Consider the following 15972-nt stretch of genomic DNA (forward strand, 5'->3'; position numbering starts at 1 on the left):
AGACACGCATTTCGACACACATAGTCCTGTGTAAATAGGAGTCGTACCTGACCAACCGACAAGGTGAGAACCATCTAACGTAGTAGCTGTTCAGAATGGAATGCGAAAACTCTACAGTGCCAGAGTGCGAAATGGAATGCGGATTCGTGATTGCATCGACTTCAGAACCACTCGTGAGCGTGACCAGCCTGTTCGGCAATGCACACATCGATGGAATCGCCAAAGTAGCCGGGCTCTTGGTGGTTCAATGCGGTGACACATTGTGAATGGCCATCAGTGTCGCCGAGAACGTAGCAGAGATATCCCACGGGGGCGATGAAGGCTTTGTCTGTATAGTCGACCAACGCTTTGGGCTCTCTTGCAGCTATGTCTACACCGGCGGGGATAGTGGGGAAGTTGAAAGCCTTGCTACTTCGTACCGATCGATGTGCGTGTTGCAGGAGTGGCACGATAGACGGATCGCCAGTAGTGGCTAGGTAGTGTGCGAGGCGCCAGGGTGTGCGACAAGCGTTCCAGTTGAGTGCACCGTCGTGTTCGGATTCCAGCAATTTGGCGCGCGCTGGTTGCCAGGTTTGGCTCATAGTGTTGTACGTCAGAAAATCGGGTAGCAGACCTGTGCTTCCACCACAGCAGAGCGCTGCTTGTTTCGTCGATTGCAATACCCACTCCCACCGACTTCGCTCGGAAGCGTCGGAATGCATACGAGAAAATAGCGCGAAGGCGGAAAGGATAAAGTCGCTCGTTCGCGTGGAATCGTACAACTTTTTTGCCTCTGCAGAATCACAATTGGCCCAATCGCCAAGTAACGGCGTCCCGAGATGCGGATGAATCGTATACTTGAGAATGGCACTCGCCAACCGATCCGCTTCCAACTTGTATCTCTGATCGCCAAACGTCTTTGCGCCAAGGTAGAGCGAAGACGCAATATCAATGTCTCCATCGGTAGCCGAGGTTCGACCGTCTTCTTCCACATATGGCTCTACGGATGCATTGGAACCAGGCTGGTGAGGAGAACGTATTTGCCAACACATCAATCCGTGTTCGTTACGGAAACCTTGGAAGAAAGCCAGCAGTCCGTCGAAATCGGATCGGTTGCGATGGAGCACAGAAATGAGCATAGCATATCCGTGCGCTTCCGAGCAGGTGATTGCATTGCCATTATCGCCTTTGCCATTGTAGTAGCAGTATAGACCGACCGCGGAGCTGCGCAAATATGTGTCTCTCCATCGCACGTACTTGGCCTCCATCTTTAGACTTGATTGTCTTTGTGATTGCGGCCGTTGTTGGTGCTCGTTGTGGGATAAGCACGGTCCCTGGTCAGGTCAGACAGAGTGTGTGTGATAGTGCACGTGTGCCGCATACAGCTTTTCGGCGCCGTGTTGGCATTCATCGACCTTCACCTGCACGGACCGCCAACGAAACAGCCTCCCGCAAGCCGTGACTCACACCTGTTTGCATGTTGGGGTTCACGATTCGTGATTCGTGTTTTGTTTGCCAAAGCATAACTTACGTGATAAATCGTGAATTCGTGATTCTTTCTTCTACAAAATTCACGATTCACGATTATCGCTCGCTTGTCGCCAACTTGTTCCTACCTCGAACCGCCGGCTAGCAAGCTGAAATGTATGCCAGCCACCAACGCATTCAAGTTCTCCCCACCCGACTGCTGTCGAACAACAACGTCTTGATTCAAGCGTGAGCACAAAGACTAAGCAAGACCCCACATGCACCACACAATTTGGGCTCATTTGCTCTGCTTTTCTTCAGTGGCTGTCGGATGATATCATATCAAGATTTTGATTGAATACGGCTCACCCTTTCTGACAGGGACCGCAAGATGCATGTGGGTGAATGCGGAGGAAGAAGGATCGACATAGTGTACATGACAGTATATGAGAGGGGGAGGTCGAATGACCAGCGCCGTTTCCTGGATCCCTTACGACGGTATCACCTTGAACAAGGGGACGAACCTCGTTTCCAAAGCTAAAGCTGGATGGGGGAGTACGACCCTGGGGCTGAAAAAAGGGGAATTTCAGCAGGGGAGAGGCATGACAACGGGTTCTCTTCGTGATGTTTGTTGATTACGCGATCACGGAATTACATTTTGGGGGTAAGGCGCGCGGGACCTGCTGCTAGAGTTGTATCCCACAGTAGGAGAGCAGGATGATGCGCTTAGTAGAAGAAGCCGAGGATCTTGCCGGCAACGTGCTTGCGACGAGCCTCCTCGTGGTCCATGATACCGGCCGAGGTGGTCAGGACGACGTAACCGAACGAACGCGCGGGCAGGAGCTGCTGAACCCAGTTCTCAATCTGACCGAGCTGGACGTTGAAGCGCGGCGAGATGACACCACACTTGTTGATGCGGCCGTTGAGCTGGATGACAACCTTACCGGAGCGGTGGTCGTCGACCTCCTCGAACTCGCCAATGTAGCCTGCGATAATGCAACAGTGAACGACCAATAGCAGCCAGGTCAGTCAATCCGAATCGTAAGCCGAATCAGTGCCAGCACAGCAAGACATGCACATCGCATCTCGACGGGGGAAAGACCAGGAGCGAACCAGAAAGGGGTCACGGAAGAATAATGTAGCACGCCAGAAATTTGCGCAGATTCGAGGTGAGCATATATGAGCCCCTCCACGCGGTAAGCATAGCAATTGCAGCTTTGCTTTTCCGGAGCCTTAAAGATGAACGCTGGTGTGTGCAACCTTCTCGCAAAGAGAATGTCACAAGCCAGATGCCCATTAGTTATAACTCCGGGAATGATTGGTTGTTTTGGTTTCCTAGCCGACTTTGTCTTGCCACATAGCTTTCCCGCGATGCAAGGAGAACGCCGACCCCCTCACAGCTGCGTCGAATCGACCATCCCTCCCGCTGTCTACTCGTCCAATGCACTACTGCGAAATCCTTTCCACTTTGTCGAAGATGAACATGATGAGGGAGAAAGATGCGATGTGATGCCGTGCGATGTCACGACGAGGCGATGAAAACTTACCGTGCTTCTGCATAACCGAGAGGAACTTGATGACGACCTTGGACGAGGGTCGGACAAGCACCTGGCGCTTACCCTTGCGCTCGGCGTTGACAATGCTGTTAAGAGCGTCGTTCTGTTGAGTTGAACACGAGGGTGGAAAGAGGCATTAGCGTTGAGTTCGGAGCGAGGTGGGCTAATAGCGACATGACTGCTGAGAGCGCAAGACTTACAAGAACGGAAATGCGAACCATGATGGGCGATTATGTGATCTACTGGGCAGGTACAGGTGAAGCAAAGGGCGGAAAGATTGGTGGTAAGTTGGATGACCTGTTCTGCACCAGTCGTAATTACTAGTGACGTCCCCAACACGAGCCGACCGAGCAAGGTGAATGCAAGCGCGGGTTGCCAAGAGATGGATCTGGAGAGGTACAGGCCGGCTAGATACGGGCTACCGTGCACATGTCCAAAGTTGGTGCACGGAAGGGTCGTTTGAGGAATGCTGATGCCGAAGTCGAGGCGAGAGCACTGGAATGAACGGAGAGCGCTACAATACCAATGGAATTGGTCCTCTCTGCTAACGCTGTGCTCGACTGCGATCGATTGTGACAACACGTCTGCATGTGCCATTGCCATGAGCTGAGAACCAACGAGCTGGTCGGGTTGTTTGTAGATGCATTCAAGATTTGCAAGCAAGTGAATTACACATGCTTTATCCGGCGTCGATACAAAGTACGAATACTGCCGACAGTACTGCTCTTGCTGGTTCAGAACACATTGTGCCGGCCTGAGATTTGTCGAGCTGCATGTGTTTGCAATCAATGTCGGATAGAGGCTGGCTGCTTGTGATGGCTTTACTTGTCTCGAACGATGGTCGGTGGCTGACTCGGTCGGTCGACGATGGGAGGTGGCTGCAAATGCTACTAACCTTGAAGAGGTGATGACCAGAGGACCGGTTGATAAAAGATGGTGTAGGAGAGGAGAAGCTGAAGGGATACAGTGATACAATGTCCACAACGACGCCGGCCATCTGCACTGTTCATGAGCATGATTCGCAATAGATTCTCGCACTCACTCTGACACACACACACACACACACACACACAGAACGAGCCTTTGTCGTCCAACATGTCTCGTGTGCATCCTTCTCTGTCTGCTGGTCTGCAACCCTAAAATTCCTGGATAGTTCTCTTAGCTGTTATTGAAACCTGTCCTCTCTCTCTCGCCCGCGTGTCTGGCTGCTTTCTTCGCAAGCTCCCATTTCTCACAACCAAGCTTCTCGTTCGCTGCAAACAAGGCAGCAAGCCAACACCATTTCAATGCCAGACCGAATTTTCTGACGATAATATGTTCTAATTACAATTTTGCAGGAAATGTCACGTGCAGGATCGCGGCCGAGTCAACTCAATACAACAAATTTGGATTCTTATTTTGGTGAGCAGAACAAAGAGTTTAGGTAGGCAGACGGCGCGAGTTGAGCATGGCTTCAACGGAGCCTAATGAGCTGCCAGATTTCCAAAGGAGCAGCGAGATTGGCAATGTCGCAACTAGGGACGGCGGAAGCGACAGTCAGAAGCTAGCCAACCAGTCAGCCCGTCAGCGACTCACCAGACTTGTCGCAGCCAGAGAGACGGTGTCAGAGAGCCAGAGCAACAGCCAGCCAGTGTGCCAGACCGAGTCAAGCCAGTCTTGAACTTCTTCATCATCTTCCTCACGATCACACTCCACCGTCACCTTACTCTAACGTCAAGAATCAGTCAATATGGTAAGCATCGACAATAAGCAGGCGCGACGTACGACACATATGCCACCAACGGACACAGCTACAGCGGCAGCATCACTAGCATTGGCTTTATAGACGATTTTCGACGTCAATCGTACGTTTCCACCATCACCGTGGCAGACGCCGACATCACACATCACTGTGCTACAGCACAGTTTTGTAGCACTTCGGATTACCGCCATTACAACAGCGCACCAATAGAGACATGGTTCGAAGACACGTCATTCAGGTTCCATATGTCGCAAGACTGGAATATCGGAATCGTAAAGAAAGCGGATGGTGTCGACAGACGTGAGCGGAAGGGAAAGACTGGAGAATACCTGCAATTTGTGAAGACTCGGAACGAATCATGCACCGTGGAGGATGGTGAACTCGACATCGAGATGGCGCTGGAAGCGTCATGAACACCAATCTCTTAGCTTCAGCTCAGCCCAGAACGTCTACTGTGAAAGCACCTGCAACAGATACTTGGTATTTATCGCGTGCTGTTTGATCAATCGCAGTGCTCCAGTACACCAAACACTGCCTTGGTACTACGACGGCGTCGGCAGGTCTAGCAACATACACGCAACTCATACCAGCATCGAGTGCATCTTCTGTATCAAAGGCACACCATCCTCCTCTGCCGTAGCTGTCGTCTTGCAATTGTCGCCAATTCAACGTCAACGTCGTGCTGCTACACATGTCGCCATTTTTCATGCTCGCGCAACAGATAGCTGACTTTGCCTTGTTTGCTTTAACGCCAACTCATTCCATCAACATCGTAGGGTCGAGTTCGCACCAAGACTACCAAGCGTGCCTCGCGCGTGCTCATCGAGAAGTACTACCCGCGTCTCTCGAACGTCGACTTCCACCAGAACAAGCGTGTCATCGATGAGGTCGCCATCATCCCCTCCAAGCGTCTTCGTAACAAGATCGCTGGTTTCACCACCCACCTTATGAAGCGTATCCAGCGTGGTCCCGTCCGCGGTATCTCGTTCAAGCTTCAGGAGGAGGAGCGTGAGCGCAAGGACCAGTACGTTCCCGAGGTCTCGGCCCTTGACACCTCGGCCCCTGGCAGCCTCGAGGTGGACCCCGACACCAAGGACATGCTCCGCTCGTTCGGTTTCGACAGCCTCCCCGTCACCGTCACCGCGCCTGTCACTGCGTACCAGGCTCCCGAGCGCCGTGGACGCCACGTGCCCGGTGCCGGCCGCCGATAAGCGCATCGGTCCGACGCACTTGTACTACCACCACCTTTATGATTCGCGCGCATCACACCGGCAGCAGCGCTGGCACTTTGTGGTCTTCTGCAAGTCTCTTGCGCGGTTGTTGATTCATTCTAGCACTCTTTACGCACACACATATCACACACATGCACCGTCTCTGACGGTGCTTTGACCTCGATTCGTTGTACTGCAACTTTCATCCCACTTTTGACGGGAACGCACTTCGTATCCCTCACCAAAATACAAACGGGGTTCCTCGCAGAAGAGGAGTTCTATTAGGCTTTGATCTTGGCTGTTCTTGTGCAGACGTGTTTGCAGCGAGCGATCACGGAGCGTTGCGACCGTGACCAGGGCTGTGAATAAGGCAGGCGTGAGGCTCCATGTGAGAGAATTTGCGACAATCACGAATCGTGAATTCAGCACGAAGGACAGCCAAAGCACGAAGGCAAGGCGGTTGGTTGCTTCGTTCGTCTGAAAGCAGGTGTAACACTCTGCCTTTTTTTGGCCATCGGGGTGAAACGCGTCTCACGTCTGAGTCGTGAGTGTCTGGGTGTTTTCCAGGTTGCATAGCTGCGAGTGTGAAGCCGTGGGCGTGAGCGTGAGCGAATCGCCAAGGTGTTGGGACCGTTTGGACTTTCGTTGCGCTGGCGAGACGAGGGATTCGTGATTTTTTGGTTTGCCACTCACGACTCTTCTGCAAGCATCTCGACGTTTAAGCAACTCAACGGCAGGCAAGTGGTTTGTTCTTGCTGGTGCTTGCAAGTTTCGTGATTGTGTCTGACGTGCAAAGTGATGAAGCTAGCAGCATGTCTGCCTCCCCGCTCTCACGTCCTGGCCCATCAACATGCGCGTCTCAACTTGAGCGTTGTGCAGGTTAGCACTGGCTTCGCCATGGTTGCGCTTGGAAGGCGGTTTCACAGCACGCCCAGTGCAAGCTTCGAATACAAGTGGGGCGCGGACAACTTGGACGAGATGCGATCGGGATCCATGACCGGCGGACGAAAGCTGCCCAAGACGTGGGCGAACACGCACGGTGACAAGTCGCCGGACGATGCGTCGACATCGATCAAAGCCAAATCCAAAGCCAAAGCCAGCAGCAGAACTCATGCTTGGGGAAGGCCAAAGATGAATCCCTTGCCGTGGAACTACACTGATGCACAAAGGGACAAAGAAGCCAGACTGCAAGAGTTGGAGCGCGGGCTCGAGGTATACTCGCACAAGTGTCCGGCTGGACCACCGCTTGTCTCTGGTACGTGTTTCCTCAACGCGCGAAGCAAAGCGTCTTCGTCATCACACACGCTCGATCAGCCGCTCTTATCTGACGACACAACATCCAGAGACAAATCTGCACGACTCAAAATGCCGACACTCGCCTACACAGCCAACTACGACGAAGCCTGCGATCTTCTTCACTGCCTAGGACCAGGTCCGATGGGACTCGATCTCGAATGGAATTACTCGCGCGCCGGTGTTCACCGCACCGCACTCGTCCAAATCTGCTCTTCGTCGCTGATTCTCATCATTCATACATCCGCCATGTCACATCGCATCCCACCTCTGCTCAAACACATCCTCCAAGACCCGAGCATTGTAAAGACGGGCGTAGCTATCAAGAACGACGCGCTCAAATTACAACGCGACTACGCGATCGATGCGCGCAACGTGGTGGAGCTGAGCAACTTTGTCAAGTTGGCGCAGCCGCACAGATGGGCAGGACACAGTCATCTGATCAGCTTACGAGACCTGACGAGAATCTATCTGGGAAGAAAGCTGCGTAAGGACAGTGTCAGGGTGAGTGATTGGGAGCGGTATCCGTTGGACGCAAAACAGATCGAATACGCGGCCAGCGATACATTTGCTAGTCTGGAAGTGCTCAGAGCAGCTGCAGAGTATTTCAAGCCGACTGCGGAGCATGTATGCAGGGAGAGAGAGTTGTTGGATTCATTGGATCGCACAGATCAGGACCGAACGAGCACGGTGATGCATCTTGATCAAGCGCTCAAGTTGAGCGCATACGATTTGTATCAGGAACGCATAGCGGGCGACCAGGCGAAGAAACGCAAGCAAGAGCAGCAGACTCGAACGGCGTTGCGCGACATTCAACCGAATGCACAGCCACGCCGTTGTTCTCCGTCCAATCTGACCCCAACAAAGCCCATTGAAGCAAACCCCGTTGAAACAAAACCCGCGCTAACCGCCAAGCAAGCCAAAAGTTGCAGCAGCAGCGACAAATGGCAAAGCGACGATGACGACTTTATCACGGTAACACGTGTGCTTCTGGCGCACGAACGAGCGATGAAACGTTGGCTCTACTCGCGTCAAACGCTGAGCCAAGTCGCGTCTTCGAGCAAAGTCAAAGTCAATACGGTTGCGCGCTACATTCTCAAGGCACTCAGCGAGGCCGAAAGCAAACGACTACCAGGCAGCGTTCTGGACGATTTTACAGGCACCGACCAGCGCAGACTAGCAGCAGAGCTCGAGGAACAACGTTCGCAGTGCGACTTGTCTCTAAAACAGTATAGAGCTTTGGCAAAGACGATGGGCTGGCAAGATGCGGTAGACTGCGCGCGCGTCCGCGAAACTGAGCGAGACAGCGACAGGACAGGCGCACAGCCGGTGAAACGCGCAGAACAAGCAAAGAGCGCTCCTTCCTCCAGCGCTGCGGTCAAAAGCGCAGCAGCGACTGAGAAGCAGCGTCGTTCAGCGTTGTTCATCGAGCTCAGCGAGAGTTGACCAAGTCGACGTGGACGATATTTGCCGTCGAGTATACGAGAGTCGAGCCGCTCCACAACGCATGATGCGGCTTACTGCTTAGTTTCATGATCAGCCTTGGTGTGCCGATGGATTGCTGCGGCAACAGTAGCATGGCCGGGTAATCACACGACGATCGGCTGCACGAGCACTTGGTCTAGGCAAGCGTTTGATCGCATGAGTTTTCGCTAATGTACAGTATCCTGAATGCAGTTGTTCATGACTGCGACGTTTGACATAGGACCAATTAGACAGTGACGGTGGATGGTTATGCTGCTGCCGCCTGTTGCTGGGCCTTGGTCTGCAGCGCTACGATCTGTGGTGCGATTATTCAGCACGATACGAGATGCGGGTCCAACGTCAGCATGTCTCGACTTTCGCTCGACTTTCGAGGAAACAAGCACGAAGCGTATGGCGACTGGATTCAACTCACCTCGATCTTCTTCTTGTCGGTCTTTTCGGTAAAGTCCTTGATCTGTGCTTCTACCCTGTCACTGTTACATATTGTCGCATTCCACCGTCAGTTGACAAATGCCAAGATTGGTATAGATGCCAAACAAGGTAGCTCGAGCCACTTACATTTCGGCCTTGATAAACTCGATCCTCTTTTCGACGTTCGACTTGGCTTCCACCTGATCTTGCTTCACCAGCACGGGTCCGATCAGCTTGTAGACCTGGTTGTCCTGCTTGAGCTTGCTAAACTCTCTTGCCACCTGTTCGTTTTCGCGCAGTTGCGAGTCGAGCTGCTGCCTCGCTTCCACCGCCGTTTGGAACGCTGTCAGAAATCAAGCCGAAACGCTCAGCCAACAACACTCGACTGGTAAGCTGTGGTGGTCGCAACTGTTAGTGAGGCTTACAATCTTGCAACTTCTGGTACTCTGTTACCGCTGCCTCCATAATGTATGTATGTGTGTGGTTGATCGAGGTGGAGATGGAGAAGAGCTCATGCTTGAACCTGGTCTTTGCGCAACCTCCTGCAGAACAACACTAGAGGAATTTAACAGGCAAGTCTTCGAAACGTGTAATTCGTGATTCGTGATTCTTGATTCACGGTTCTCGCGCTGAGTTCAAACCTGGGCTTTTTGAAAAACAAATTCTGAACTCACGACTTACAAAAAAAAAAGAGCGGAACATCACGAATCATGAATCACGAATAATCGTGAATCGTAAGTCCTCCACTTTTCCTGAATCGTGAGCAACAAGCACGAAGTGTTCCTTCTGACTCTGAACGCTGTGCAACCTCTCTCCTCGTACCTTTCAGTATACCTTGGAGGAACGTCGACTGCAAAGGGGAGAGAGATGTCTGCGAACGGCGATTCTACTGGAGAGGCAGATGCCGCTTCGGCCGTCAAGGTGCCGAACAGCCCATCGACCGCGTTTGCTGCGCTGTCGCTGTGCGACCAACCGTCGTCGTCCTCTTCACCCCAGTGCTCGACGTCATCCGCGCCGTTCACTCCAGCACACATCAAAGAGATCGCATCCTCAACCGCGCTCGTAGCACAACTCGATGCGGCTCGAAAGAGACCCAAACCACTCATTCGGTCCACGGGCCACATCGTCGAGCGTACTGATTCGCACGTCAATTCAAATGACGCTGATCACCACCATCTACTTTCATGGAAAGTTGCCGAATTCGCCTACCGAAAGACCACATCGATAGGATCGGAACTCCCCACTCTTGCACGTGGCCTCTTCACAGAGCGTATCGGCTGCTCGTCTGCAGCCGAAAAGCACCGCATCGTAGTACGAGGCTACGACAAGTTCTTCAACCTCGGCGAGATGGCGTGGACGAAACCTGAATCGATCTCGCGCTACACCACCGCACCATACGTTCTCACATTCAAGGAAAACGGCTGCATCATCTTTGTCTCTGCGCTTTCGCCTGATGAGCTTGTGGTGACCTCGAAGCATTCGCTAGGCTCGATCGAAGGTGCCGACATTACGCATGCACAGAAGGGACACGAATGGCTGCTCTACCACCTGGCCTCGGTAAAGCGAACCGAGCAACAGCTCGCGCACGAGCTGTGGCGACGCAATGAGACTGCAGCATTCGAGCTGTGCGATGACTCGTTCGAAGAGCACGTACTTGCGTACTCGGCCGCAAGATCCGGATTGCACCTGCACGGGCTGAATGCCAACTCGCCCGAATTCCGCACGCGCACCATGCCGGAAGTGGATGAGTTCGCGAACGAGTGGGGATTCATCCCAACACGCTGGCTGCAGCTGGACAGCTTGGACCAAGTGCAGAGCGTTACAAGCAGGATCGAGCAGACGGGTGCATGGGAGGGTGAGCCAATCGAAGGTTTCGTCATCCGCACCCACATGCCCGACGCCAAAGCGATGCAAAGCTTGGCTGAAACAAACGTGGTCAGCCCACCGTATGCGCCTGGACAAGCTTGGTTCTACAAAGTCAAGTTCGACGAGCCGTACCTCATGTACCGAGACTGGAGGGAACTGGCACGCAAGATGGTCAAGGACAAAGCTGAGTGGGAGACGAAAGTTGCGAGCTTGCCTGCAGCATGTACAGGTCATGATTCGCTCGACGAGGCCGCTCCGTCACTTACGATTGTGCAAGCCGAATCGTCCGCCTCGATACCGGACAACAACGTTGCTCACCTCGGCGATGCGGATGATTCGGACGCCAAAGGCTCGTCGAAAGCAGCGATCAAACGAGCACGAAAGCGGCTCGCCAAGCAGACGGCCAAGCAAGCGGCCGCGCATCGCACCGCCGCACAAGCAGCTGGTCTACTACCTCCTTCGCCCCCGCAACCGCGCTCCAAACGACCCGAAACCGCTCTCTTCATCCAATGGTGCTACGACCGACTTTACGGCAACGCCGCTGCACAGGTCAAACCTCAACCTCAGCTCTTCGCCGGTCTGGCGCAGAACAAGGGTATCATTGCGATGCGAAATGCATTCCTGGCTTACCTTGCTGCTCATCACGCGTCCACTAGTCCAAGTACAAGCGCTGATGAGGCTGCCAGAGACGCGGAGCAAGACACTCGCCCGTATACGAAAACCATCCTTGCACCGATCGCCGTACCCGGGTGTGGAAAGACAGTGCTGGCCGTAGCTCTGTCGTCGCTCTTCAATGTCGGACACGTGCAATCGGACGACTTTAAGAAGAAGACGGGCTTCTTGTCGGCGATCGAAAAGCATGTGCGTGCGCACGCTGCCGATGCCAACTACGTCGTGTTCGCAGACAAGAACAACCATCTTTTGCAACACCGTGACGAGGTGATCCAACTTGGAGCGCGACTTTCGCAACCAGCTGCACTACCGACAGGCAAGAAGCGCAGGCAGGTGGCCGACGTCGGTCGCGTTCGGACCGTGGCACTAGCATGGGAGCTGGACACGGTGCCGCTGAACACGCTGCACCGCATCTGTGCGAGCCGGATCGAAGCACGAGGGGATAACCACCAGACGCTGGTCGCCGATGCGGACGCGGCGAGTGTGAGTGGCTTAAAATCGCACGAGGTGGTGCTCTGGAGGTTCTTGGAGGCGCTGCAGCCGTTTGCGAGCAGCGACGCGAAGGGAGAGGGGGACGAAGGGTATGGCGATGCGAGGTTTGACGAGGTGATCAGGTTGGGTGTTGACATGTCGGTCGAGGAAAATCTGAGGAGGGTGGTCAACGCGATGGCGGACAAGGTGGGATGGGAGATGCCGAGCGACGAGAGGTTGAGGGATGCCTTGGATTTGGCGGCAAGGTGGAAGGTGGAGAACAAGTTGATAAGCAAGTCTGTTCCTGGCAGTGGCGCGGATGCGTCGAAATCGAGCACAGACGCAACCATGATTACGCCTCGGTACTTTGGATTGGCAGTTGAGCTGGATGTGCGACAACTGCTCGATTCCATGCTGCTCACCACCGATGCGGTAGACGAGGGCATCTTGCGCTTCTACACAAGCATGCGCGATAGTAACCGTCTCAACCGACGTCCGCACATCACGCTCGTTCACCACTCGAGTCGATCCGCCCCCTCCACCAGCTCGCCCAACAACGCCGATGAAAAATGGTCCTTCTACACCACGCTCCTCTCACAACCGCTAGACCACGCCTCATCCACATCGTCGCCCACCGGCGCACATCTAGTATTCAACGTATCCATCAGTAATCTGCTCTACGAACCCGACACATTATTCACGCTCCCCGTAGACCAGATCACTCCGCCCGACATAATCCACTCGCGCTTTCACCACCTCCACTATCCCCCCCCTCCATCCCCACCCTGGACACCACATATCACCCTAGCTACCCATCCCAACATCCCACCCTACGAGGCTAACCGACTCGTCTCCCAATGGATCTCAAACACCCACCACGCAAACGTCCAAGTCCTCAACCTACCTACCCAACTTACCGTCCAAGCTAGGGTTTTCGCCATGTCCTGACACATTCCCCGCCCCAACCCCCTACCACTGTCGCCTCTACATTCACCAATCACACCTACACACCGTCACCAAGAACCCGCCAAAAAAGCTGGATTCAACGCTCATCTTAATCTAGCAAAGACAGAACACGAGCGTCGCGATCAAGAGACCGACGTGCAGAACTCAAACCTTAACGTATATCAAAAGTCTGAGCCAACCCACCATCCTTCCTAGCATTGTACAATCGATAGTCAACCAAATCTACGCATCAAAGTAGAACAGCTTCTTTCGGTGTGGTTGGAATCCCATCTGGAGCCTCTTGCCATCGCCATCAGTATTCACATCGTTGGTCGAAACGTTGGTTCGATCCTGACCTAAATGCTTTGCGAGGCCGCCTGCATCCAGGCCCCAGGCGGGATCGTACACGTCGTGAGTCTCGCGATCGGGCAGCTGCAAGATGGGGTAGGTCTTGAGACCCGACAACTGATCGTAGCTCCACGTGCGCGCGGGCTCATGCGGACGCGCGGGCTCATGTTGCTCCGCATGCTGAGACGCCAGCGTGCCGTCTTCAGACGCACGCACCAATCCTGCATCGGTCGATGTGAGCGGCTGCACACCACCTCTGCTAGCATGCATGCCCAGCGAAGATCGCGACCGCGGTGGTGGCATCAACGACGTCCGGTGATGTCGTCGACTGTTCGGCGCGCCCATTGCCGATGTAGGCCTGGAAACAAAGTCGCCCGAGGTGAGATCTTGCGATGTCATTTCACCTCCATCCTCAGGAACACTTGGCGTTGGGCTTCGATGCAGTGTCACAGGCATCGTCGAGTGTCGACCGTACACGGGCTGACCCGCGCTGGTGGGCATCGTACCTAGGCTCATGACGTGTCCTAGAGTCACCTGCTCATCTGCTTGACCAGCTGCGATTTGGACATCCGATCCCGATGAGCCACCGCGATGGTTGTGTCCGTGACTGTGGCGACCGTGGTGGTGATGGTGGGAGTGAGGGTTCTGATGCTGATGCTGATGCGCGTACTGGTGCTGGTGCTGGTGTCCAGAATGGTGATGATGATGATGATGATGATGTTGCTGTCCCTTCTGGCCCGGATTGATGCACTGTCGAGTGGCAATAGCAGCAGCGTGACCATAACTCATGCTCTGACGGTGGCCACCCTGATGCGCGTGAGCAGCGGCCGACATGTCGGATGAAGAAGGCGGCGAAGCAATTGACGTCATGGCACCCCATCCGAGGCCCTTGGCTCGCGGCGAAGTGCCAGCGCTGTAGGGTAGAGAATGGTAACCCGCCGCGCTGTTAGGTCGCGATGAACTCAAAGCAGCGCGAGCTGCGTCCTGCGTCAGAGCCAAACTGCTGTGGTAAGGGCTGCGCATCAGCGTCGGCGAATGGGGCGGCTGACCGTTGAGGATGGCCTGTTGATGCGACGAGCCAGCACTGCCAACATACATCTGAGGCGTGTTGCCAGCTGTCCAGGCACGACCGGTAGAGTAAGCTCGACCACTTCTTGGCACCTGTCCGTACAAGTTGGTGCTGCTGCCGGATCGACTGATGGGGGCGAGCAGCGGAGGCAACACGGAAATGTCACGGCTTCTGCGTCTGCTGGCTTTCTTCTGAGCAGCGTCAGCGTCGGTGAGCCGCGTGAAGCTGTCGACGCGGGCGCGCGCGAGTCGCTGTGCTGGATCCGCTGCTGCTGCTGCTGCTGCCCCATCTTCGGTCTTGGTCTCGGCAGGTGAAGAATCGCCAGGGATGCCGCCTTGGCCAATCTCGCTTACATAGGCGGGAACGCGACCACGTCGGATGGTGGGCTTAGCAACGAGGCTTTGCGTCGGAGTGATAGCAGACTTGCGATCGTCTGTTGACTGGTGTGAGATGTCGGTAGGGTAAAGCATGTTGCTCTGCTCCATGCTGACGTTCCTCAGCGACGAGGCGCGATTCTGCGCATAGGAGGGCCGTGCACTGGTGCTGCTGTTGTGCGAGGCGTTGCTCTCGCGCCAGGGCATGCTGCTAGAATTGCGAGACGGCCACTCGTCGCTGTCGTCGGTGGAGTGCAACACGTCCGAGTCGGTCTGCAGGGGTGCTGGTGAGGTGGTGGTGCGCCAGTTGAGCCAGGCCGAAGAGAGCGAGCGAAGCCAGCCACTAGCGTTAGAACCCGAGTTGGAACTCGAAATGGAAGCGGTGTTCGAGTTGCGGCGACGTTGGGAAGCGCCCGCGACACCGAAGAGGGATAGTCGTCGCATGTCGGCGGGTCTGGACTCGGATGCGTCGGTGTTGCGCCGCGGAGCAGATGCTAGTGGAGCGGAAGCACGGGATTGGGCCAGTCGGAGGCTGCCGACAGCCAGGCTGAGACTGTCGTCGGTGTCGGTGCGCTGCATGGCGGCATCCCAGTGTGATGGCTCGGTCGTCCTGTGCGACGACAAGCTCTGGGACAAAGCGGACGAGCGCCGAGTAGAAAGACCATCTTGGGATGGTTGAAGCTGCGGCTGTGCGGTGTGATGAGAAGAAGCCAAAGTAGGCTGGTTCATCAAGGTGATGCCGCTGGTGCCCATGAGTGTGTGCTCGCTGGCGAGACTGCGTGAGAGCAGCGAAGCTCGTGCAGTGGGACTGCCGACATGCTCGCTGAAGAGATCCACTGAGGGGGGTGCATGGTGTTGGCTGGCCCTGTCGAGCAGATTGAGCGGGCTGGTGGCAAGCAGCAGCGAAGAAGGTTTGGAGCGAGAGGAGGCAGGTCTGTGAGGCAGTGTGTATGCCGGCGAGGCAGTGCGGTTAAGATCGGATGCGTGCTGTGCCTCCTCGTCGACCTCGTGGGTGGGAGCAAAGCTGGGCACAGAGAGGCGGCGTGCAGCTCTGACGACGTGTGGGAGGCAGATGAAGAGGAAT

The 15972-nt window shown here is 54.8% G+C and overlaps 7 protein-coding genes across 7 annotated transcripts; 3 read left to right on the forward strand and 4 right to left on the reverse strand.

Annotated features, from left to right (window-relative positions):
• Window positions 1–161: 161 nt before the first annotated feature.
• UMAG_00866 (uncharacterized protein) lies at window positions 162–1247 on the reverse strand (the record flags this gene model as incomplete). The annotated part of the gene is made up of 1 exon (XM_011388587.1): window positions 162–1247. The coding sequence occupies one exon, from the start codon at window positions 1245–1247 to the stop codon at window positions 162–164; it is 1086 nt and encodes a 361-aa protein (XP_011386889.1).
• Window positions 1248–2172: 925 nt separating this feature from the next.
• Window positions 2173–3223, reverse strand: UMAG_00867 (40S ribosomal protein uS8; the record flags this gene model as incomplete). Its single annotated transcript, XM_011388588.1, has 3 exons — window positions 2173–2432; window positions 2994–3105; window positions 3203–3223. 3 exons carry the CDS (start codon window positions 3221–3223, stop codon window positions 2173–2175), a joined length of 393 nt encoding a protein of 130 aa, XP_011386890.1.
• Window positions 3224–4731: 1508 nt separating this feature from the next.
• UMAG_11261 (40S ribosomal protein eS17) lies at window positions 4732–5954 on the forward strand (the record flags this gene model as incomplete). The annotated part of the gene is made up of 2 exons (XM_011389083.1): window positions 4732–4734; window positions 5520–5954. 2 exons carry the CDS (start codon window positions 4732–4734, stop codon window positions 5952–5954), a joined length of 438 nt encoding a protein of 145 aa, XP_011387385.1.
• A 798-nt stretch (window positions 5955–6752) lies between these two features.
• UMAG_00869 (uncharacterized protein) lies at window positions 6753–8693 on the forward strand (the record flags this gene model as incomplete). Its single annotated transcript, XM_011388589.1, has 1 exon — window positions 6753–8693. The coding sequence occupies one exon, from the start codon at window positions 6753–6755 to the stop codon at window positions 8691–8693; it is 1941 nt and encodes a 646-aa protein (XP_011386891.1).
• Window positions 8694–8979: 286 nt separating this feature from the next.
• Window positions 8980–9608, reverse strand: UMAG_11262 (tubulin-binding prefolding complex subunit YKE2; the record flags this gene model as incomplete). The annotated part of the gene is made up of 4 exons (XM_011389084.1): window positions 8980–9027; window positions 9145–9205; window positions 9291–9486; window positions 9569–9608. 4 exons carry the CDS (start codon window positions 9606–9608, stop codon window positions 8980–8982), a joined length of 345 nt encoding a protein of 114 aa, XP_011387386.1.
• A 402-nt stretch (window positions 9609–10010) lies between these two features.
• Window positions 10011–13100, forward strand: UMAG_00871 (tRNA ligase; the record flags this gene model as incomplete). Its single annotated transcript, XM_011388590.1, has 1 exon — window positions 10011–13100. One exon carries the CDS (start codon window positions 10011–10013, stop codon window positions 13098–13100), a length of 3090 nt encoding a protein of 1029 aa, XP_011386892.1.
• A 240-nt stretch (window positions 13101–13340) lies between these two features.
• UMAG_11263 (uncharacterized protein) lies at window positions 13341–15972 on the reverse strand (the record flags this gene model as incomplete). Its single annotated transcript, XM_011389085.1, has 1 exon — window positions 13341–15972. A coding segment is annotated over one exon (2632 nt), but the record flags the coding sequence as incomplete, so codon positions are not given.

The sequence above is a fragment of the Mycosarcoma maydis genome, chromosome 2 (genome assembly GCF_000328475.2).
Source record: "Mycosarcoma maydis chromosome 2, whole genome shotgun sequence".
NCBI lineage: Eukaryota > Fungi > Basidiomycota > Ustilaginomycetes > Ustilaginales > Mycosarcoma > Mycosarcoma maydis.